This window comes from Pagrus major, chromosome 16 (assembly GCF_040436345.1).
Source record: "Pagrus major chromosome 16, Pma_NU_1.0".
NCBI classification, from domain to species: Eukaryota; Metazoa; Chordata; class Actinopteri; order Spariformes; family Sparidae; genus Pagrus; species Pagrus major.
The window spans coordinates 3,246,556-3,270,291 of record NC_133230.1 but is presented as its reverse complement, the minus strand read 5'-3'; the positions used below and the strand labels follow the sequence as shown (position 1 = coordinate 3,270,291).

Below are 23,736 nucleotides of genomic sequence, written 5' to 3'. Positions count from 1 at the left end.
TCAGTTGCCTCAACAAACATGAACACAACACGGCTCCCAGAGATGTCTCGAGATCTAACTTCAAAACAAACGTCTGGAAATCCCCCAAGAAACACAACAAAATCTCTAAATAATCAGTGAAACTGTGCTTAAAAAATGCAGACAAGTTGTTTAATATCAGGCAGGTGTTAGCAGCCTACATCTTCTTATTTAACTAATGTTTCAGGGAACATCCTGCTGATGTGAATTTCCTTTCTGACCTATTTTCGGCTGTGGAAATATATTTCAGTACCTGAGCTGAGATCTGATCAAATCAACCATCGTGCGTCAGAAATCGAAGAAACAGATGAGACTGAAAGTTCACTAAATCCTGGAAATATCAGAAGAACACAACAAAACACAGATCTGAAGGTGGGTGTATAATTTATTTCTCATCATGTGGTGGGAGTGCTGTTTTTCTTTCTGCTGTATCGATCGCTGACGGTTTTCCACATGTTGTTGAGGGCGACTCGGGCCATCAGCAGCGTGATGGTGAAGTTACGTCGGTACCATTCTCTGGTTTTAGAAAGGAGGGAGAAGAAGTGTTATTACAGATTATACTGCAGCAGTGACGTCTGAAGTGTGTCAGTTTATTTTGTAAATAAACACTTTTATGAGGAGAAGTTAAGCTCATTAATGTTGTACTTAATATAAGTTTGTCTGGATGAGCCTGTCAGCTCAGAGCCTGAAATACACTCAGAAAACATGTCGACGATTGGACTTCAGTCACCATACTCTCCTCAGAGGAGGAGGAAGAGGAGGAGGCAGAAGAAGAATAAGGTGAAGAAGGTGAAGATGATGAAGAAAAAGAAGAAGAAAAGAAGCAGAAGAAGGTAAAGAAGAAGATGAAGAGGAGGAGGAAGAAGAAGGTTGAGGAGGAGAAGAAGAAGAAGACGAAGAAGAGGATGAGAGAAGAAGAAGAAGAAGAAGGTGAAGAAGATGAGGAAGCTGATGAAGAAAATAAAGAGGAGGAAACAATAGGAAAAAGAAGAGAAGATGAAGAAGGAGGAGAAGAAGATGATTAAGAAGGTGAAGAATAGAAGATGAAGAAAAAGAAAAGGAAGAAGAGGAATAATGAAGAGGAAGACAAAGAGGAAGATGAGGAGGAAGAAGAAGAAACAAAGAAGAAAAGAAGCAGAGAAGCAGAAGGAGGAGGAGGAAAAGAGGAAGAAGATAAAGAAGATGATGAAGAAGAAGAAGAAGACAAAGAAGAAGAAGGAGGAGGAAGAGGAAGAGAAGAAGAAGGAGGAGGAAGAAGAAGAAGAAGAAGATATATTTCACTGCGCAGCACGAAGCAATAACAGGTTTGCTGTGTTGAAGCTCATTTGTTCAGAATAAAGATTTTAAATTGCCTGAGCCAAGAAAGCAATAAGACCCGGGGCGGAGAGAACAGGGGGAAACACTGTCATCCGTTTGATTTACTCTAACCTGAGACAATAACAGGAACAACACGGACGCAGTCGAGCAATCAAAAGTTAGAGTTTAATCCCACTCGCAGAAAAATAAAGAATAAAAGCAGCTGCAGAGGTTGATGTGTGTGGGCAGGACACTTCTATTTCTGATGGAGGAAACAACAAGTCGACCACTTTGCAATTCTAATTCACAGAAAAGCTCCTCAAAAGCCGGCGGTGTTTGTTGTTTCTCCGCACACCAGTTTATAACAGCGTCGATTTAAAGCCCACAGCTCCAGCGGAGGGAGATGAACCCACCCACCTGGCAGCACCGTGGGACACACCCAGCTGCAAAACAAACTCACTTGTTATAATTTGCATGTCGTATTCTGTTTTTGTCCAGGAAGCTCTTGTAAAACACCGCCATTTCTTCGCTGCTCAGGGCCCGCCGCCGTCCTGGGGGGGGGAGAGAGAAGACGCAGCAGGCAAACATTATACTCTCATCAAGATCCTGTTTAAATCAGCAGCTTCTACACCAAATCTCTCCAGCTCGCTGAGGTGTTGAGTCGTCGGTGTTAAGTCTTTCTTTTCTAACATGTTCTGACAGACCGGCTCATCAATTGTGAATGAATTTACAAATTTATGCAAAAGCAGCGAGCGAAAATAGAGTTTTTATTGCTGCTCGAGAATTTAATCCTCTTAGAGGAGCTTCTGCACAGGAGAGTGTTTGGTGTGAACCTGCGAATAAGACGCCAACACTTTTAATACGCAGCTTGTGCTTGAGGAGCTGCATGTGCTCACCTTGCTCGTCACGCACAGTCAAGCCTTTCGCTTTCAGCTGTGAAATGATGAACGTCTCTTTTTCCTGCAGAGAGCATAAAAATAGTCCCTTCTTTAGATTTAACACACATGTACAAACAGAAAGCCAAACAAACATAGTGATAAATACATCACTAAATAAATAATATACATATATGTCGCAAACATAGTTCATCATACACAGTTATCTCTGTCGGTGCAGTTTTGTTGTGCGCTGCTGCCCTCTGCTGGTGGATATAAGAACTTTTTCCACCATAAGCACTCGGCGTGAAGAGTAATCAACATTCACCGACTCTACAGACTTAATTATGACGGTGATGGTGTGATGCTAATCCACATACGGGAGCTCGGCCTCTGCTGGGAGGTCAGAGGTCAGAGGTCAGCCAGCAAGGGAGGATGTTTGCTGATTCAGAGGCTTCACTTCAAAACTGTGTTATCCTGCTGCCCACACATATACACAGCAAACCTGAATGTGAGGATTTGTTGCTTTTCTGTCTTAATTAACCTTATAAATTTAAAAAAAATGTTTGGATAGCTTATATTTTGGACAGAAAGAGACATTTAAGTTGCTGTTTCCTTTACTTTAATCCAGCATATGAAGTATCAGATTAGTTCCTGTTCATCCAGCTGAGGTAAACGTGGGCCTACTGAGTCTCAAGCTGAGCTGTAGATGATTATAATCATGTATTATTATTTAATCCCACCTGGACTTCTGTAACTTCAGCCATGTAAGAAATGCAACACTTGATTGTTTCTCGAGCTGTTCCTCTGAACTCCGAGCGTTAGAGTGCAGGATAATCAAAATAAGACGGTTAACAGCACATTCACATGCTCTTAAAATGTCTTTTAAAAAATCTGATTTCAACCTTGCTGAACGTGATGTTCTGCCTGGTCCAGAAGTCGTGGTTCCAGTCCTCCGTCTCCTGCCTCAGGTGTCGCAGACGTTTCTCCAGCTCTGTTTCGTTCTCAGGGACGTGGTAAATGATCGGCCGCAGGTTGGAGAGAGGGTTCGGTGGGCCGATCCAGTCGTGCGTGGAGCTGGGGGCTGGTCTGAAGGGAGATCTCTGCAGCGACACACAAACAAGAGAAAGAAGAAATCTTTAATTGTATTGCTACTTCTGTGTATCATTAAGGTCAGGTGTACGTCCTCACCTTCAGAGATCAACAGAAAGTTGAAAGACAGCAAAGAGGAGCCTAATTTGTTTGAGCAGGGTCATTTACCCTGAAGCAAAACCTGGGGACTTCATTACCCACAATGCACCTCCAACAGTTCTCTCAGAGATCTGGATGTGTTTTCATTTTCAAACTTGTGGTCTTTGGACTCGGCCAACATTTAGGCCGACCAGAGCGACACGAGTGATGTCACGCGGTTCAACAGGACGCTGGATCACAGGAACCTGCTTATCACGTGTAACCAGACGGCACGATGAGGCGAGCGGCGAGCCACAGGACGCGATCCAACACTCAGAGAGCAGAAAACAGGTAGATACACCTGGAAAACACTGGTTCAGTCAGAGGCGGCTGAACATCTGAGGATACATTATTCATAACACAGTACTTGAGAGGATATTTGTGTGCAATATGCAGTTTTTGGACAAATATATAGAGACTATAATGAAGTACAGATGTTACCAGTGGTGGACTGACTTTATGGTACTTTATGGATGGAAAGAACTGAAGTATAACTTACTCGAGAATTGATTTAAAGTACAATTTTGAGGTACTTTACTTATGAAGTATCAGTATTTCCTTTTACTGCTACTTTAATTCTATTTGATAAATTTAGTTAGCGCTTATAGGGTATTAATTGTGATGTGTTACCAATCAGACAGTGATGTAGGTGAGACACTGTGAGAGGATGTTGCATCAGAGCTGCAGTAGCACATATTTAAAGTAGTTTATTGATGCCGATAACCAGAAAAAAGCTGAATATCGGCCCGATAATCCACCAGGCCTGTAATCGGTGCACCCCTTGTATTTATTTTATTTATTTTTTCTACTCATCTCAGAACTTCCTCTGCTGCTGCAAAACCTGCTGATATAAAACATTTGTATATTAACCTTAAAAACAAACATGGCAACCACATCATCATCATCATCATCATCATGTAAACACTCACACAGGCTCATTGAAACGCTTCAAAACAAAAGCAGCTGTCAGGCTCCTTCACAGGCCTGTAATCTGCTGTGATGGCTTGTTTTCTCAACACGCCTCGGAGGATTATGATTTTCTGCACCAACCTTTGGCCTCCTGTCTTGCTGGGTTGCCTGTTTGGAGCTGCACGGCCGACTGCTGGCTGCTGATAAGAGCTGTGGGCGCAGAGGAGGCGCGAGGAGGCTGAAAACCCTCCGTGTGAAACAGCCCGACGCTGCTGCTGCTGCTGCTGCTGCTGCTGCTGCGGACGCCATTTTTAATTAGTCAACACTAACCTGCTGGTAACATGGGTTAGTTAGTTCCTGCTCTTTACATTAACCTACACAACACCACAGAGGAGCTCGTGTCCTTCTGTGTGCGTGAAACCAGTGTGATCACGTGATTCCCACAGTGCGAGGGGTTGGCTCCAAAACATCACCGGAATGAACCAGCAGGGCGGGGTTTACCACTGCACTTCAGTTATATGACAAAATATTCATATATTTTATTTAATAAAGGTAGCTATACTACAAAGTGGAGTAGAAGTGTAACGTAGCATAAAATGAAAATACTCAAAATAAAGTACAACGACCGAATATTTGTACAGTACAACTTGAGTAAATATAAGTAATATAAGTCCTGCATTCAAATCATTCATTTAACTGGAGTAAAAGTACATAATAAAGGTAAAACATATCGGATTTATAGGCAGTATATTTAAATAAATAGATTATAACCCACTTTAATGTATTTATAAGGTCTTCTTAAGTGTTTATTGGTCAGAATCAGAATCAGAAATCCTTTATTTGTCCCGCAAATGGGGAAATTCCTTAGTCACAGCAGCCAAAGGACAGTATCACACTTAAACAATAATAAAAAGTAAAAAATAAACAATATAATAAGAGATAAGAAATAGAATTAAACTTGTATATACATAGTATTTACAATATGAACTTGGTATTTACAATATGACATAGTATTTATAATATGAACAGTATAAGGTGCAGGTGCAGTTGTAAAGAAGTTAATCATAACCAGATGCTGGTACACAAACATAATGAATGACAATATGCTTCTTATTAAACAAACTGATCAAATCTGTAGTCTGTGAATTTCAAGATACAATACGATACGATACGACAAGACAAGACATGACACGATACGATACGTTACGATACGATACGATACGACACGACAATACATGATAAGATACCACAAGACAAAATATGATATGATACCACACGATATGATACGATACAATACGATACGATAAGATGTTGGAGTAGCATAAAAAACATTTACTCAGAGAAGTGTAGTAGATGAATGAATGAACAACTTTATTTCAAACCAAAAATTAAAACAACACAATAAAAAAACACCAACACAAAAGTGACAGTGTACGAAAAGGAGTAGGTAGAAGTAAAACGTATATACATCCCTATCCATATCGTGTATATTATTTCTACAGATTCTCAAATGTATTTGCAACTAATATACAAACGATCCCCAGTTTATTTACAATCCAAATATCCACCCACCCGACCTTTAATCTTCCATATACCTGCCAAAAAATATCTTATATGTCAGAGTAATATGTTAAATTATAAGATTAAATGTGTAATATTGTAAAATCCAATAAATTCATCTGTAAACTCACCTCTAGGTAGGTAAAAGCACTATTGCTGCACTCCACCCTTGCTGCCACGTGAAAAACGGCACGGCGGCGATCCAAAATGGAGCGCACCCAATGTTGGCCGACCAAAAACGCACCCTGCGTTAAAAACAGTTGGGGCGATAACGGGCTAAAAAACGCGCTGGTGTGTTTTATTCTGCGCCACTACGAATTAATTTTACACTAACTAAACATCAACACGCGTGTCTTATTCGTCGAGTCGAGTTATCGTCGATGAAATAGTTTTATTTCCCCCAAAATGTCCGAAGAGAAACTCCGCGTTAGTTCATGTACGGGAGCCGGAAAGTAACTACTCGAAGGTAGCTAGGTAAGCTAATGTTTAGCTTTAATCAGAGGAGCTGCTCGCTTTTCCCGGACGGTTCAGATGGCTGTACGCTGGCTATGCAGGTAAGAGTGAAAGTATTAAAGTGACAAAGTAGTGTTAATGTATAAAGAGTGAGGGGGAAATTTAAAAAAAACCCCGAAGTTATTGGGCCAAGGTGGGGCAGAGTCAGGTGATCATCGTTAGCTTAGCTTACAGACAATGGTATTCACAGAGGGGGGCTGCGCGCGGGGAGCGGGGCTGCGTTTCTGCCTCGTCACACTCGTGTTGAACACCTTGAATCAGCTGTGAGCTTCAGTGACATTTCAGTGGAGGGGGTTGGGTTGAAGTAAAGTTGTTTTAAAAAGCGGAGGAAGCCCCCCTCGGATGGTCTGTGGTGGGAGGGGCGACACCAGCCCGACCGCAGTCAGTCAGTCAGTCAGTGAGCCGAGGCTGACCAGGAGCATCATCGCTCCCACACACACACACACACAACACACACCTCTCTTCCTCCTCCTGCAGGGATTATCCGACATTTGGATGCCGCTTTGCTCCACGAAACCGCCCTGCGTTGGCTGATGGAAACAGACATCCGTAAAAATGTGCGCGAATGTGTTCGGAGTTTTGAAAAGGTGAGATAACGATGCTGCTTTGACACGATGCTGTGTCTCTGTGTGTGTCTGCAGGTGTGGTGTGTGTGTGTGTGTGTGTGCAGCTTCTGCTACAGATGCATATGCTCACAGCTGGATAAATAGGGGGGCTTTTTTTTTTTTTCCTATGGTGACATAATGCGCAAAAAGCCGTGCAGGAGCCGGTGCAGCAGCTCCTGGAGATGCATGGGGAAGGAAGGTGCATGAGGGGGAGATTTAATGCTCGGTGCATGTTACCTCCAGCTCAGTTAGCCCTTCGTGCTGTGTGGCTCATGTGAGACTGTTTCCCACATCAGCCTGGAGCCAGTCCCCCCCCCCTCCCCTGTTTTTTTTCTTGTCTCTCTTGGATCAAATTAAGGGATGAGGTGTTTGCCAGGCTGGAGTGGATTTTGCTGAGATTATCCTAATAAATACTCAGATTTGTAAGCTTCTGGCTCGGCATCCCCTTCATCATCCACTATTCTGGAAATGCCCAGCCCCTCGCTCCTCTTACATAAAAGTACTTTGGGCAATGCCGATGCATAATCCTGTCTTTTCTAATAAGCGTTATTGGTGCCGTGAATAGCAAATCGTCATATTGCTGGCTCCGGTGTTCATGTGCAACAGTCTCATCTTTGCTCACAGGCACCTCGGCGGATAATGACAGCATGTCTCATGATGCAAAATCTCCCCCGAGCCATGTTCTCTCACAAAAAACTTAAATCTTCTCCTCATCTTAATCCTCGGTATTACCATCCAGCCTGAAGATATAGAAAGTTCACTTTGATGTAGGCTCGCCGTTTGTTTCCTCAGTCACAGCTTCCTTTCTTTTCTTTGTCTCCGATTTATTAAAATCCAAAGTTGTTCTTCACGTCGGTGGACTCGAGGCTTGCATTGTGATCATGGATGGATTACTGATCCATTACTTCTGATCCAAAGCCTCTGTTTTGAAGTGGTTGTTATCACCGTTCATGTTGTAAAGTCACAGAGCTCAGTTAAAAGTAGGATCCTGATCCGATCCTGATCCGAGTATTTAAATACATATTATTTTCGGGCAGCCAAGTCCAATCCAGGGTTTGTTTTTTTATGCTTTCCCCTGATATTTTGTATGATGTGCTGGAGTGTTTGGTGTACGATCTCTGCTTAGGAGTGTCGGTGTGGATCTGCTGAGGCAGGAGTCGGACGGCTGCTCTTTATCTTCACTGTGAAGTAAATACTGAAGTTCAGATGCAGTTTTACAACCAACAGCAGCACCAGAGAGTTGTGGTTCACCTGCAAAATGTTGCTTAAAGACACCTGAAAGTACTTCAAGGACATTTAGAAAAGACTACAAATAGACGGGCGGCTACTACGAAGAGAAATGTCAGAGACGACACAGCCACAAAGAAATTCAAAAACAACTACAGAGACAAATTGACATCAATGAGACAGAACTACAGAGAGATGCACAACTGCAGCAAAATGACTACAAAGAGACACAAACTAGCTACAAAGAGACAATTACAAGGAAAACTAACGACTACTACAGAGAGATGCAAAACTACAAAGTGCAGCACAATGACTACAAAGAGAACAAAAACAACTACAATGAGACAAAACTACAAAGACACACGAAAGACAACATATAGATGCAAAACGTCTGCAAATAAATGCAAAACTACAAACAAACACATCTCTACAGGGAGATGCAAAATAAATACAAAAGACAACATAACTAACGAGAGAGACACAACAACCACAAAAACTGAAAAGATAATAAAGAGGAGCACAATGACTAGAGAGATGAAAAAAACTACAAAGAGACAAACTAATACAGAGACACACATTGATGCCAGTGAGACAAAACTGCAAAGACACACAAAAGACAACATAAAGATGCAAAACAACTGCAAATAAATGCAAAAGAGATGCAAAACAACAACAGAACGATGCAAAACAACTGGAAGGTCGTACAAATCTACAAAGAAGAGCACCGCGACTACAAAGAGATGCAAAACAACTACAAAGAGACGACACAGCTACAGAGACACAAACTGACGTCAGGGAGACATTTAGCCTCGAAGGCAACTTAACTTTTTAAGATGTTACCGTGCCGATGACATATTTCTAAGTATTGTTAAACTGGGAATACGTTTCACAGCTCCAGGCACCTGTGACACACTTTACGAGGCTGTTTGACCGAATTTTTCCTGCACATGAGACTGAAGTGCTTCGTAGTTTGGGTGTTGGTCAGCTGCGTTTTATTTCCTCCTCGGTATTTCAAGCTTGATGTGCAGGCGGGATCCTTTTTATGCGGATTAGAGCGCTACAGTATCATCATCATGTCAGCCACCGAGCCTGATAGAAGAGCACAGCAATACTCCGACTGGTTGTCATGTGGGTGTTCTTCTAGCCGAGGCGAAATGTAGGTTAACCTCATTCATTTTCTTGCACGATTGTAACGAGAAAAAGAGAAATTCAAATGAATATATTCTGCGGGCATTTCTTCCTCTGCTGGGATGTGATTTGATTTATTATTTTTTTTGAGATATTCTGATGAGAAATAAGAGCAGATTCAACAAAAGAGGTCAAGGTCAGGATGAGATTCTTCTGTTTGCTGGTTTTGTACAGTTTTGTTCTCTCGTATCAAACAAGATCCAGTTGTTTTGAGAGCACAGAGGGACGTTCACAGTATCTAACGGGCTATGCACTATTTATAACACTGTTTATGTATGTGGGGTCGTTCTGCCACAGTATTCTGCTTATTAATACTAAGTAGTGTTTTGATTTTAAAGGTCAGCGGCTCTTATCTTTAATTAAACACACCCGGCACTTGTATTGTTATTTGCATTAAAGAGAAACTCTTAAAATCTCGACTAAGACTACAGCTGCAATAATTAGTTGGTGAATCGTCATTTTAGTCATTTTTAAAGCAGAAATGTTAAACATTTCCTTGTTCCAGCTTCTTAAATGTGACAATTTGCTGCTTTTTTTCTTTGTCATTTATGATGAAAAGTGTTTGGGGTTTTTTGATTGTTGGGTTTAACAAAAGAAGCAATTTGAAGACGTCGCTCTGGGCATTTTTGCAGTGTTTTACATTTTAAAAGACTAAACAATGAGTCAATTAATTGTGAAAATAATAGCTAGATGAATGAGGGAGGAAAACAATCGTTAGTTGCAGCGTAAAGTGAAACACCTGGAGTTACGTGACTGCAGCAGGGTGAAGCTTTAGACAGTGGAGGTCCACAGAAACAGGATTTTTTTGCAGCTGGTAGTCTTTAACTTTTTGAGAAGGACCGGTCGGCCTGGCTGAAATATTGGTCGATATTAGCGTATTTCAGATACATCAGCATCTGCATGTGTCGGCAAATGATTAACAAGAACTTGCAGCAGGAAAATGCCAGAAAAAAATGAAACTCATGTATGAAAAATCTACATAGCAGTAGTTGATGATGCATTGCTGTGCACTTGATTTATTCAAGTTTTTCGAAATGTTAAAGGAATTGCTCTTGAAATTTGCTTTCCTACACCTGTTTGCATGTGAGGTTACTGAACCTACAGTTCAAATAAATAGCTTTTTATTATGATGCATGTTTAATACCACCACCACCAACATAAAATTAATATATATAATAAGAAAAAAGAGCTTTGGTGTCTGTTTTAGTATCCGTATCTGCAGATATCCAAGGTATCTGTAGTTAGTTTAACAGAAAGGCTTTGGATTAAACCTTCTTCCTCAAACTGAACACAACAACTGATAGATTGCAGGTTCATTTATTCAGTTTTGTCCCGACCGTTCCCCGCAGATCAGTAGCATTTCTGGAGACCAGCAGCAGGTCGACAGCTCAGCAGTGGAGCGTCAGAGCTGCTCACACTGAACACAGATTATATTCATGTTTAATGACTCTTTAACCCGCAGGCTGGATTTCTGACATGTTACACATGACAGAGATGTCTGCAAACTGGAGGTTCAACACTGTACGCTTGGCTGATTCTTCGTCTGTGATTTCTTTCTTTTTTTTTTTCAGTTTGAGTGGGCAGCTGTCTTCAGTGCAACACAGCAGCCATTGTGGTTACATGAAAAGGTCATGTTTTATAAAGTATTGTGTGTGTTGGTGCTTTTGTTCGCACTGGAGAGATGTGGAGAAAGATTTACAAAGATTTTACTTCTGTTTGCACATTATTTGCATATTTAATAGCATGTGAGGGCTAACGGGGCTAATAGCATTAACATCCCACCACACTGCTGTAAATTCCCCTGGAGTTTATGGAGATTTCACGGTTTGGCTGAGGTTACCGAGTTTGTCTTTATGCCAGCTTCACTGGCAGAGATCCAGACGTTAGTTGAAGGTCCTGTTCAATCAGTGAGTATCTGAAAAGAAACTTCTGAAGTAATCCACCCATTCTGGCCACCAGACAACAATGTGCACTCTGCTGAGGCTCTGTTTCTGCTCTGAATCGTCGCTCATTGTTCTGACTCTCCTTTCATGCTGCCTTTCTTTTCCAGCCTGTTTGGGAAGCCCTTTGATGGCGGGAAGAGGATGGACCATGGCGGTCCACAGCAGCAGCAGCAGCATCATCCAATGGAGCAGCAGCATCATCAGCAGCAGCCCTATCATCCGCAGCACCCCGCCATGATGCGGCTGTACGAGGTCCAGAAGGAGGTGGCGTCTCTGGGGCCTCAGGTGTGCACCTTCAGCGGCCTGCAGAACGACCGAGACTACAAGCGTCTGGAGCGAGATCTGACGCGGCTGCTGCTGGAGGTGGACCAGGTGGACACGGAGGGCAAGCCGGAGCTGCAGGGGGCACGAAAGAGAGCGGCGCAGGAAGTGGAGGGGCTCCTGCGTTACCTGGAGGAGAACGCCTCTCATCCATCTCGTCAGGCCATCGAGGAGCTGAGCAACGACGCTCGGCGGCTGGTTGACGAACATGTGGTGGCACCTCAACGTGAGGGAGGGGTGGCTGAGATAAACGACGAGTTGGTGGATGCTCTGCAGGAGATCATACTGAGGCTCACCCAAGTCAAGACCGAGGCGAGGGTGCCACTACGCAAGGCACGCTACCGGGCGCTGACACGCCTGTGCGCCGTGCAGGACGTGATCGAGGGGCGCACTCAGCAGCAGACCCTTTCCCTGCCGCTGTCCGGGGACACCCACGAGGCCGTGAACCGCATCAACCAGGTGATGGTGAAGGTGAGCGTGGCGCGCAGTCAGCTGGTGGCGCTGCTGATGGGTCTGAGTGGGAGGGACAGCTGCGCCCACCTGTCTCGAATCCTGACGGAGATGCAGGTGGAGCTGGACGCTCTGGATGTTTCCGGGAACGCAGCGATCAGAAATTACCGGAAACAGGTTGTGGAGGAGATTAACGGGCTGCTGAAACATCTGGACCTGGAGGGGGAGGGAGACGACACACGCAGGTGAGACACAACTAATGATTCTTTTCATTACTGATTAAAGGTGCACAAAGATCTTCGCTGACTGCCTAAACAAACTAAATAATCAAACTCAAACAAACTGATCTTAAAGGACAACACACTTGATACTGTTTTACTTTGTTTACATGTGTTTATATTTACATTTTCCTCTGAGAACAGTTTGTTTATTCAGTTATGGAAAAAAAAAATATTTCTGAGTTTGTATTATTGCATTTTTGCATCCCAATTTTCATTTTCACTGCAAAAACTATTAAAATCATGATGATGTGACATTTTGGGGGGTTCTGGACCAAACAAGCATGTTTTCTTACATCTGGAGAACAAGATGTGTAGGTCAGGACGTCTCTGCAGCACTACAGTGCTTCATTATAATGTTGTTTGTCACACAGTTTACAGTTTTTATCAAAAAATATTAGTATTTCGATTAAATGTGCAGCTCCAATTTTGATCTATTAAGTCAGAAAATGCATATTTTGTCCAAGGTTAAGTCTTGTTGTTTTCTCCAACCAACCAAAGATGTTACATTTACTGCGATAGAAGAAGAGAAGTCAGTGAATTTCTGACACTTTTGCTTTAAGTGGAAACAAACAAACTTCAGCCCCCCCTAGCGTTCCCAGGTGGTATTATTGTTGGCACCGCCATCACAAAGACAATCAGATCATTTCCTTTTTCCTCAGAGTAGCAACGACTAAAAGCACAGTACAAAACAGTTTATAGAGAACTGATGAACTGACTGATCTCCATTTCTCTAAGTGTCTTAAAACGATTAATTGTACTTCCTCCCATCAGGAAGTACCACATGAACATTGTCTGTACTTCACATTGTGCTCGTGAGCTGATGGTACTGTACATCGGCAGCAGCCTCGGTGGTGAATGTGAGGAGGGAGTGGGTAATGTTGGTATTGTTGTTGCATTTTGATTTGAATCATTCTGCCCTGTCAGGAGTGAATTAGACTCACCAGAGAGTCACTGATAGCAATAATACGCCCACCGAAATACTTCATTATGTACAACAGCAGGCTCGAGCACCGATTTAAGTACCACTCTATTCACACGGTTTTCTTTTGTGCTGCCTAGTTTCGGCCTTCAGTTGGAGGAAGACGGCGTTGAATACGTTGTGCGCTGAAAATAAACATGTTTATGCTTTTTCACAGATGATGACATCGCCGTATCTGAGTGTTTATTTACTTGCAGCTGTGAGGCCAGTCAGAGTAAAAGATATTACCTTCCAAGAATAGAGCTCACACATATTAGATGATGAGTAATATCACGTATCTACCTCCAATAATGAGTCCTGAGCTCAGATAGATTTAAAATTACATTACTTGACTTATGCTTTTATTTTGGTGGTATTAATTATAAGTCTCTTGCTGGTGTGATGGAGTTGCTTCGCCTCCTCCGCTCCAACGCTTTCAGACGCCTCCGTTTGGCGCCACGCTGCAGATATTTTCTTCCATTGAAATATCAGGAGGTTAAGTTTGCCAATGGTAACCTTCAGCTGGGTGGTAATTCAATAATATGATTATCAGAGTTAATTAAAAGATGGATTTTACACATTACAGTTTGTTTACAGGTGTTGGGAAGAACGACTGTACACGCTGTAACAACTAAACCAAACTAAAACTAGCTAGTAAAGTTGGTTATCACAGAAAACTGATTCAGTGTTTGTCTCTTCAGGTACGACTTGGCGCAAAACAACTCCATCCGTGAGATCGAGGCGGTGCGAGCTCACGTCTCCCACCTGCGAGAGGGCGTCCTGCGCCACTGCGTGATGGGCGACATAAGCTTCAGGCCCAAAGCCGAGCTGCAGAGCCTTCTCACCCACCTGGACCAGGTGGACACGGCCAAGAACCCGTGCATCAGAGAGGCCCGCCGCCGCGCTGTGGTGGAGGTCCAAGCCATCATCACCTTCCTGGACCTCCGCGAGGCCCTGGCCCGCCGCCAGCCGGGCCCCCACGAGCATCCGTCGCACCGGTCCGTGTGGCTGGTCCTGGGGAGCCTGTCGGACCTCCAGGCGCAAGTGCTCGGCTTCGACGGTAAGCGGGCCGACAAGAGCTACATGATGCTGGAGGAGCTGCTGACCAAGCAGCTGCTGGCGCTGGACGCCGTGGACCCGCAGGGCGACGAGATGACCAAGATGGCGCGGAAGCAGGCGGTGAAGTTTGCCCAGAACATTCTCAACTACCTGGACATGAAGACGGACGAGTGGGAGTATTGATCCAGTCAAAAACACGGATCACAGTGGGGTGGCCGTGTTACTGAGGCGGGGACGCCGGATGGGACCGTCGCTGCAGGAACAGAAGGAGCTGATAATGAGTGTAAATTAAAAAGAAACGTTGTCATTCCACGGGCTGTAAATATTGACTCAAACCCCCAGAATGCACTGCAGCAGCGCTTTTCTTTCGTCTCTTTGTGGTAGTCGTGGCCGAACCCGCTGAGAAGTCAACAACACAGAACTCCTTTTGTGAAACACTTTAACATTTTTTTTTGTGCTTTTTGAAAATTTTCTTTTTAACTCTCCCGTACGTATGAGTGTGTGTGTGTGTGTGTGAATGTGTGTGTGTGCGAGTAGTCGTCTGTTGTCGTCGTGTTTGGTGTGTGGTCGTCGAAGCCTGCTGCCAAAGCACTAAATAATGCCTGTTATAGTGGTCGTATCCTCCAGACTGCACTTGATATCGATGGATTGCTTAGCTGTGGCTGCCCGTCTGGCCTGATTAATATGAGTGTCAGTAGTGAATGGAGCCAGCCAGTGCATGTGTTAAATACTGTGACCTAATTAGAGAGCGTCGTCTACCGCTGCCAAAAGACGAGGGCTCGTACCGGATCATGATACCTGTTGATAAAAGTCCTGATTTTGGGTGATAAATGTAAAAGAAAAGCGCATCAAATTACAAATTGCAGGAGCTTTTTTTCTGTTATTTCACTGCCGTTTGTATTGAAATCAAATTTGATCTGATTCTACTTGGCAAAGCAGATGGCGTGAACAAATGTTGAATGGGAAATTAAATTAAATCTGCAGTGAAATGTGCTTTTACACAATTGAAAGGGATTTTTGGGGGCAATCAAAGGTGAAACATGAGAGGCAGCAGAGCCGAGGCTGCGTTAACCAACATCAGGTTGGTGTTGAAGCCAGACAATCTGTGTTTAAACAGAGATGTAATTAGAGGGGGAACAGTGGGAGTTTGCATTATTGATGTAAGGTCAGACTCCACTCCTGCGTGACCCTGTTTATCCCCTCAGCATTTGGTCCGTGGTGCTGGTAGCGCTCCAGTTCACACGACTTTGGCAAACTCCTCTAAACCCTGCACGCCACAGCTGTCGTGGGCAACCGGTCAAATTAAAAAAGATAAAGCAGCCCAGTGGCCAGAATGAAATGTTGGCATCTTAGGTTCCTGTAAAACCATGGATACATTTCATTTTGCCTTATCATGTCAGCATATCTACAATATGTCACATCACGTTCAGACGACATGTATGACAGCTCGGCACGATGGCTGCCAAGCAAGAGACCAGTGTTTAAGGACGCAAAGCATGAAACCGCTGGATGTTTTTAATGAGACATCGAGTCATTTTCTCATCTGTAATGAGATATCTAGAAAATTTCCAGCCTTGCTAGCGGCGACCAAACTGGATATTTTTGACGAGACGTCAGGAAAAGTTCCAGCCCTGTTTGTGGCAAAAAAAATCTGATGTTTTTGACGAGATGTTGGGAAAAATTCAGCCGTGTTAGCGCCAACAAAACTGGATATTTGTGATGAGACATCGGGACATTCTCCAGCCGTTTCAATGGCGAGAAAATCTGATCTTTTAACGAGATGTGAGACCAATTTCCAGACTTGTTAGTTGGAAAACAAATTGATATTTTTGACAAGATGTCAGGAAAAAGAATCACGTATTTTAAGCCAAAACATAATCTTCCCCTAACCCTGACCAAGTGTTTTAGTGGCTAAACACAGCGTTGCCACAACATAATCAATCAAGTGTCAACACATCCGTGGTTTGCAGAGACTTAGATCGCCAACATTTATTCTGGTGATAGTGTCTAAAAGAAAAAGGCAATCCTCGACACAGCTGAGATACGGAGGCATCGATAAAGGTAGCAGGAAACTATAAATCTATGTGGAGATTGTTATCATGTGAGGCAGCCTGCCAGCCAGCGGTGAGCAGGATGTCTAACAGAAAGCAGGATGTTTGAAAAGATAAAAGTCCCCCTTCCCCTCGCTGCTTGTGTAGCTGTTAGTCTGTAATGTGCTTCAAATGTTTGTTGTGACTTTGTATGATTGCGCTAGGCTATAAATGGATCAGAGATCGAGGAGAGGAGGCGATATTTTGCTGTAGCTGCTGCTTTAGGTTTTTTTGTTTTCTACCCACTGCTTTCTACTGATGGAGAAGTGCGACTGTGAGAGCTCCCCGGGGAGAGGAAGACGAAGGGAGGCTGAGGCGTAGATATCCACTGGATTGACACATCAAGGCTGAAGCTCACAGGGCCAGCAGTCGGGTCCTGTGCGGTAGAGAGTATTGATGGTGATCGCAGTCGACGGAGCCTTTCTAGAAACTTCTCGAAGCTGCTGCTCGAGACGGTGGGAGGGAGGGAAAGGACTGGAAGAGAAGTCCAAATCTCTGTGCCTTTATTTTCACCCTTCCCTTTGAGCCGGTCGGTGTAAAAGCAGCCTTGTAGTGCAGAGACTGAATGAGGAGCAAGCAGCCGCTCATTTTTGATACGAATCAACGCTAAAGCACTGAATGTGTTTACGGGAGAGCACCTCGGCCATTGTCGCCACGAGGAATTTGCACTACTTGTCAGAAATCGAGGCATTTTTTTCGAATCAGTATTTAGACTAAAGGCGGTGGTGTTCTGGTCAATAATTTGTGGTTACAAACTGACAACGCTCCTGGCAGCAGGCAATAAAATGAGTCACATTGTGCTTTCACACTGCAAAACAGCCTCGCTGATGGGGCTTCTCTCTGGCTCCGAAACGCAATCAGAAAACAGTAGCTGAAATTCAACTGACAACAACAGAATAATGAGCCGATTAGATTACTTCACAGCTCCCTGCTGACCTCTAAAAATAAATGAAGCGTTCCTGAAGAGACGGTTTCTGCAGGAGATCTTGAATTTTTAAAGCTCTTTCTTGACTTTACAATCGATCTCAATCAAACCTCATTTAGTAGCTGTTCTTTATTTTTATGTTTGACGGATCAAAAACCTGTTTACAAAAGAAGTCCCTTGTTGTCATGAACCTACAGAGAATTATCACCCTGCTCTGCTGCGCCCCTTAACTCTACAGAGCATTTTAGTATCTTTTAGCTCATTGTTTTGTTTTTCTGTCAACTTAACTATTTTTGGTTCTGTGTTTCGAGTCCAAATGAAGCTCGAGTACGACTTCCTTAGCACTAAACTGCAGACAGACACAGTTAACAACTACCTGCTGAACATTGTGAAACATACTGCAGAAAAGTTTGCAATAAGCTCGTGAACGTAGTGGATTTGGCGGCTAAAGAGCCAGATGTTTCTCTCTGGAGGAAAAAATGGAGCTAAAAGAGAGTAAATATTGGACTTACACTCATCAGGTGAACACAAATTCATGTTTATGTTGCTTTACGTCTGCTGGATGTGTAAACCGACAGCTGTTTGCTAACATGCTAGCTAGACCTGTCACAATAGCTGCTTTTGTTGTCCTAGAAATAACTGCGATAAATGATATCATTGTCTTTTTTCAGTCCTCCGATATAATGATAATATAATAGCATAATAAGGAAAGTACACCCTATGTAATATATTCAAAAATTGGAATTTGAATGTGAAACAAATATTAAAATATCCTGAGTAAATAAAACATAAAACAAACCAGACAACCAAAACAATAAATAAAACAGATCTTATAAAGAAACATCACACTTGCCATTTATTAAGACAGTCAAGACTTAAAGTTAAAGTACTCAAATCCATTTAGTATGTGAAATTTGATCATTTTAAAATGTTGTGTTGTATGTAGCAGTTAATAAATGGACCTGGTAGTGAGATAGTTTTGTTCACAAGGTCAAGAACAAACTTTCAACCTTCAATTTTTAGTCCTTGAAGTGCTCAGGAAAAATGCGATATGATAGAAAGATCCACTCCTAACAGCTACTCAATGAACCTTGAGGTAAGGTTGTTTCGTCAAGAAGTGGAAGATGAAGTGTTTGGCTCTAATCAGTTTCTCTGTCGCGCTGCTCGCCAATTTACTCATGACTTAAAAATACCTCAGCAGGAAAAGAGAGGAGCTTTGGGTCGCTATCTTATCGGCTGTTGACAGCTGACGATCCTGAACAAATTTAACAGAGGCCAGCGTTTCTTGGCCGAGGAGATATTTCATCAGCAGACCGTCCCTGTTCTCTCAGCTCTGCGGGGACGGTTTTTCCTCTGACTTGCAGTGCGAACGCAAACGTCAAACTTCTCAATAGTTCCCCGGCAACAAGTTACTCAAATGTAATTAAAGCAACAAAGCTGAAGCTAAATCTTTGTTGCTCATCCGAGCTGTTTGGGAGGAGGTTGTCGCGTGCATCACTGCTTTTTGAAAACACAAAGACATGTTCCAGTGAACTCCCACAGACCCTTTTTATGTGTATTAAGCTGCTGTTGGAAGCATTTTCTGGCACGTAGCCTGCAGCTCGGCCTCCTGGGTACAGAGCTGACTCATACGGGAGAAAATTAGATTAAACAGCGTTCATTAAACATCGTCAGCCTGCCTGCCTGCCTGCCTGCCTGCCTGCCTGGCTGTTGTTGTTGCAACAGATGCTTTCTCACAGCGAACCTTATGCTCTCTCAGACCAAACCAACCCGAACACACCTTAAGTTCACATGCTCTTTTTTGTATGCAGTAATATATGAAGATATGTACATTTTACTCCTCGCAGTTCACTGCATTTCTGTACATTGCTTCCTCTTTTTAAACACTCATTTAAATAATTTATCAGAAGTTTTACACTATATGAAGATATGTTACTTAGATCTTTTTCTGTCTCGTCATCTTAGTGTCTCTAATCCTCTGGGTTTTTTATTCAGTATTAGCGGCGCCTCCGTGAGTGGGCGTTCTGGCAACCGTACAAATTTATACTCTGTGGTTCGTAAGTACAAATTTAAAGAGGAGGATGGCAGCGAGGTAAAGCACCATTTTCTAAATGTCTAAAAGAGAGATGGAGCGAGTTACCCTTTAGAGATTCCCAAATATCAACACTGCTCCTTTTATTCTGTGATGTAAATATAAAAGGACCCTGGTCCCAAAACAATTTCACTTCTGAATAATTTAAAGGTGCAATATGTAAGAATTGACCACCTGTCGAAGGAGGGGGAAGCATTTTATTAGCTCGGTTAGCGGCGCGGCTAGCAGTCCAGAGCATGCTAACTTCACTGGATATTTCTGAAACGCAATACGTAGATGTTAAACCTGATATTACTTCACATTCGCTTGATAATTTCAGTTGATTTTTGAACGTTTTAAACCAAAATTAAGAAAATAAAAATGGAAGAATTGGAGGGGAGCATTTCACAAGAGTATTCGCTAACTGCTGGTGCTGTTAGCTCAGTAGGCTGTGCAGCTAGCGGTAGCTTTGGGGCTAGACCGGCCGAGGCTGGCTGGTTAGCATGCTGTCTTCAGTAGATATCTCTGCAACACAACATACAGACATCACGCCAACATAACTTGCCAATTTTTCTTACATATCGCACCTTTAAGAGCTGGAATTGATCAACATAGCTATGATGCATTTTTTGCGGCCGTGTGTGTTTACACAAGAAAGGACAATGGATTTTATAGGTTTAGAAAAAGGCTAATGAATTTCTACTTTAATTAGTATTTCCCTGCATGAGTGTGAAAGTTTGTCAAATGACCGGTTTGTACTTAAAGAAAAGTCTTGGACCAACATTTTAAAGAATAAGGCAGACGATAGTTTTGTCTCTTATTTTTTGTTAATGTCAAGAAAACCCATGAAAAGATGAAGCCAACAACTAATCGATTCATCGTTGCAGGATTTAATTATTGTTGGTTTGGTCTTTTTATGGGATTTGTTGAAAAGAAGGGGAAAAAATATCCTTTTTAATGATTTTAAACCTTTATTTATATACAGTTTTTAAAAAGAAGAGGCTGTTTCCTGACAGGGATGTCAGTTATTCAACAAAAGGCACGAATATGTTTGTGTGATAATTAAATTGACAGGTGGTTTGGATTGATATATTTAAATATTTAAACCTCTAATCCTCAACTATTTTCAGTTCGTCCTGCCTTTTATCCACAGTCATCTCCACAGAGACGTTCTTTAAGCCCGACTCTCAGCTGGACCGCTAAAAGCAGCTCGGGGTCATGGAGAGTATCTGAACCTGCGCTGGAGTCCATTAGTCAAGAGTTTAAAAGATTCAGAACCAGTGGGTATTGAAAGGTTACAGGATGATGCATTTACACTGAAGGGTGGAGTGAGTGGCTCGCAGACTTTAAACATTTATTTTCCTCTCCCAGATTGAATGTAGTCATTGAGGAATGTCTTGTCTTTGTATTTCATTGAACCAAAGTTGATTTCAGAATTGAACCTTAAATTTCACATTATGGTGGCGAAGGACAACTTAACACCAGCTGAAAACCCTTTTTTCCTCCCACACCTAAAGACGATGCTGTGTGTGGTCTGAAGTGCAACAAATGCTCTTGAGCTTTTGTTAGGTTACAGTTTGACAATCAGTGGCCAGTTGCACCAGCTGAATGCAAGTTTGATCATACATTTGAGTTTACAGTCGATGCTAACTGCTGCGTTTTAACATAAAACTGCACTTTCTTAATTCTAACTATCTGTACTTAGGCTGCAACTACAACTAAACCTTCTCTGAGGTTTATTCATACAAGTGCTTCAAGTCATATTCACTCTTGTTACTACACTAACTAAGCCTGTTACGCACCACATGCTCGAGGATGTGTGTATTCGTTGGACATGAGCATTGGCACAAACCACGACCCTAAATTACTGTATAAGGGCACTCGAGTGTCACTCAACAGAAATGACGTATATTCAACATAAAAAAACGTGTTTCTCAACACTTTCCTTTCATGTCGTGCACCTGGAGAATTTTCTTTACGCCGACGACACTGTCATATTTTTTCACATAGTGCGATTGGGTAATAAACAAGCTGTCAAAAAGATAAATATCCACAAATCGGGATGCTATCATGTAACCAAACAAGCCAGCTGGAGGATATGTGGCCTAGCTCGAAGTCTGTCTTAGTCTAACTTGTGTGATATAACCCGTTTCTATTACTGTTACATTCAAACTAAGCTACAGTACGTTTGAACTTAGCTGGTGCAACTTCCCGCTAGATCTACCAACCAATCGTACAACGCAGGACAAAGCTTGACTGATATGGTGATGGTGGTGATAAATGAAGGTTAAAAGGATGTTTGAAAGCAACAGATGGTCAAGAGGCTGGAAATGTTTGATCCACCGAGAGGGCGAATATCTTCCTTATTGAGCTTTAGCAAAAAGTTCTTGATTTAAGCGCACTTTGTTACGTTCCTTAGTCACAGTTTGTTGTTACTGCTTTGCCTTTCTTTCTGCAAATGACAGGAATGTGTTTCTGTGACTGCAAAGGTGATGCATTTCTCTTTCTTTTTGTTTCCAAATATGTTTTCTTAAGTCGCCTTTAACTGCATTGATTGTGACAGGCTTTAGCTGTTTCTCCTCCGAGACGCGCTTGTACAAAAAGCACACTGAGACTGGAAAAAAATAAGCCGTGTGAATGCTCCATGGATGGTTGTGTTTTGAATTTGTATTCCTACTGCAAAATAAAGACAGCGTGTCTTGATCAGTGTCATGTTCATGTGTTTTTTTTTTTTATTTTGTATTCCCGAGTCTCTCCAGAGAACACGTGACAAGTTTTCTTAAAGATTAACAAACTTTTAAAAATGCCTAGTCAGGGTTATTTTCAGAAAACATCCGATATCGCCAAGGGACGCTGGATAAAAGACATTTCATGCACCACTAACTCGCTCTCTGCTGTGGATGGGCATTAAAATTTAAGCTGACGCTCTCATCCAGAGCAGGTGAAGGGGGTTGAGTGTCTCCTACACAAGGACACTCTGACAGGACACACGTCTGCAGCAGGAATCAAACCTGCGATCTGACAGTTACAGGACATTTTGTTTTTTAACGCCTGCTGAAAAATCTGTGACTGAGATTTTAGTTCAGTCTTTAAATGGACAGGATGCCTTTTCTCCCAGTCGAGGTCTCTCAATATGCATTTTCAAAACTGGCTCGTTTCACGCCGCTTTCCCGTCATCCTAAGACTGATTTTCAACCTATCGGAGCACATCACGCACGACGTAGAAGATGTAAACAGACAGAGAGGGAGGCTGGAATGGGGAGAAAAGGCGTGTTAGTGTCTCGTATCTGCAGAGATTTTCTTGTTTTCTCACTTTGTTGCTGCTTGGGATGCTTTACCAACGTCCTGGGAATGAGACTCAACAATCAGCTATCTTTGTGGTGCGTTCAGGAACAGCTGGGACAAATCCTACTGATTCAACCTTTAACTTTAATAGTCTTTGAATTATATTAATATGACGTGAGCTTCAGTTAGCTTTGACCACAAACGTCCTTCAGAGGGAGACTTTTTACTGCGATACTGTGATAAGTAGTAGATAGGGTGGCATCTCTTCTCATCTGCCCTCAAATCACAAACTAATCAAAGGACTGAAAGAGAAATTAAAAAGTATTTAACTTCCTGATCATCTGCTTGTAGCTCCTCCAACGTTTTGACAACAGTCCTTCTCCCGGAAGAATCAAAACTTGGTTCCAGGTTTTCTTCCAATCCAGGATTGAGATGAAAACATGAGTTGTTTTTCTGTTTTTCCCTCCAAGTTGCTGAGTGATTCTGACACAGTCCAGCTGTCCTGAACAAACACCGTCTCCCTGGTGATGATGGGATGCAGCTCGGTGGTTTGTGGGGCTTTCCCAGTGATGATAACACCGGGGAGGAGATGGGACCGGGGGACGAGACCACAGTCACGTTTTTCCAGCGTTTGACCGCCAGGCCGCCTCCACAGAGAGACTCTCCATGTGTGGGAGGAGGTGACCTTTCACACCGTTAGCGGCCGACTCATGAGCTCCTCTCAGCTCGAGCTCACGTCCGCCCTCCACCACCACCAGACGGACTTACCCTGAGGTCAAGTGCATTTACATTTTGTGGATTTTTAATGTTGTTTTTCATTCACAGCGGCTGAGACTCAGCGAAACAGGAAAAAAAAAATGCAGAACGAATCCCTAGAATATTTTCTTTTTCGAGAATTTCTGCCAGGTCCCACCTTTCTTTGTCTTTGATGC

At 42.8% G+C, this 23,736-nt stretch overlaps 2 protein-coding genes across 4 annotated transcripts; one reads left to right on the top strand and one right to left on the bottom strand.

Moving 5' to 3' along the window:
- Window positions 1-385: 385 nt before the first annotated feature.
- coa8 (cytochrome c oxidase assembly factor 8) lies at window positions 386-4,729 on the bottom strand. The gene is made up of 5 exons (XM_073482946.1): window positions 4,470-4,729; window positions 3,095-3,292; window positions 2,211-2,274; window positions 1,775-1,865; window positions 386-534 (listed from the first exon to the last, which is right to left on the bottom strand). Exons 1-5 carry the CDS (start codon window positions 4,635-4,637, stop codon window positions 414-416), a joined length of 642 nt encoding a protein of 213 aa, XP_073339047.1. The 5' UTR covers window positions 4,638-4,729; the 3' UTR covers window positions 386-413.
- Window positions 3,528-22,225, top strand: bag5 (BCL2 associated athanogene 5). 3 transcript variants are annotated; one of them, XM_073482942.1, is made up of 3 exons: window positions 3,528-3,710; window positions 11,472-12,380; window positions 14,076-22,225. In XM_073482942.1, exons 1-3 carry the CDS (start codon window positions 3,655-3,657, stop codon window positions 14,614-14,616), a joined length of 1,506 nt encoding a protein of 501 aa, XP_073339043.1. In that variant the 5' UTR covers window positions 3,528-3,654; the 3' UTR covers window positions 14,617-22,225. The 3 variants fall into 3 exon arrangements, with proteins under 3 accessions (XP_073339043.1, XP_073339045.1, XP_073339044.1); XM_073482944.1 differs by lacking the exon at window positions 3,528-3,710 and adding an exon at window positions 6,092-6,442; XM_073482943.1 differs by lacking the exon at window positions 3,528-3,710 and adding an exon at window positions 6,871-6,988.
- Window positions 22,226-23,736: the final 1,511 nt, after the last annotated feature.

Bases quoted from the DNA above. Each gene is read 5' to 3' on its own strand.
- bag5 (XM_073482942.1), top strand. From the start codon at position 3,655: ATGAGGCGAGCGGCGAGCCACAGGACGCGATCCAACACTCAGAGAGCA. The intron at 3,711-11,471 runs GTAGATACACCT...TTTCTTTTCCAG, and splicing joins ACTCAGAGAGCAGAAAACAG to CCTGTTTGGGAAGCCCTTTG. The intron at 12,381-14,075 runs GTGAGACACAAC...TTGTCTCTTCAG, and splicing joins GAGGGAGACGACACACGCAG to GTACGACTTGGCGCAAAACA.
- coa8 (XM_073482946.1), bottom strand. From the start codon at position 4,637: ATGGCGTCCGCAGCAGCAGCAGCAGCAGCAGCAGCAGCAGCGTCGGGC. The intron at 3,293-4,469 runs GTTGGTGCAGAA...GTGTCGCTGCAG, and splicing joins AGCAAGACAGGAGGCCAAAG to AGATCTCCCTTCAGACCAGC. The intron at 535-1,774 runs GTGAGTTTGTTT...TTCTAAAACCAG, and splicing joins CGACATGCAAATTATAACAA to AGAATGGTACCGACGTAACT.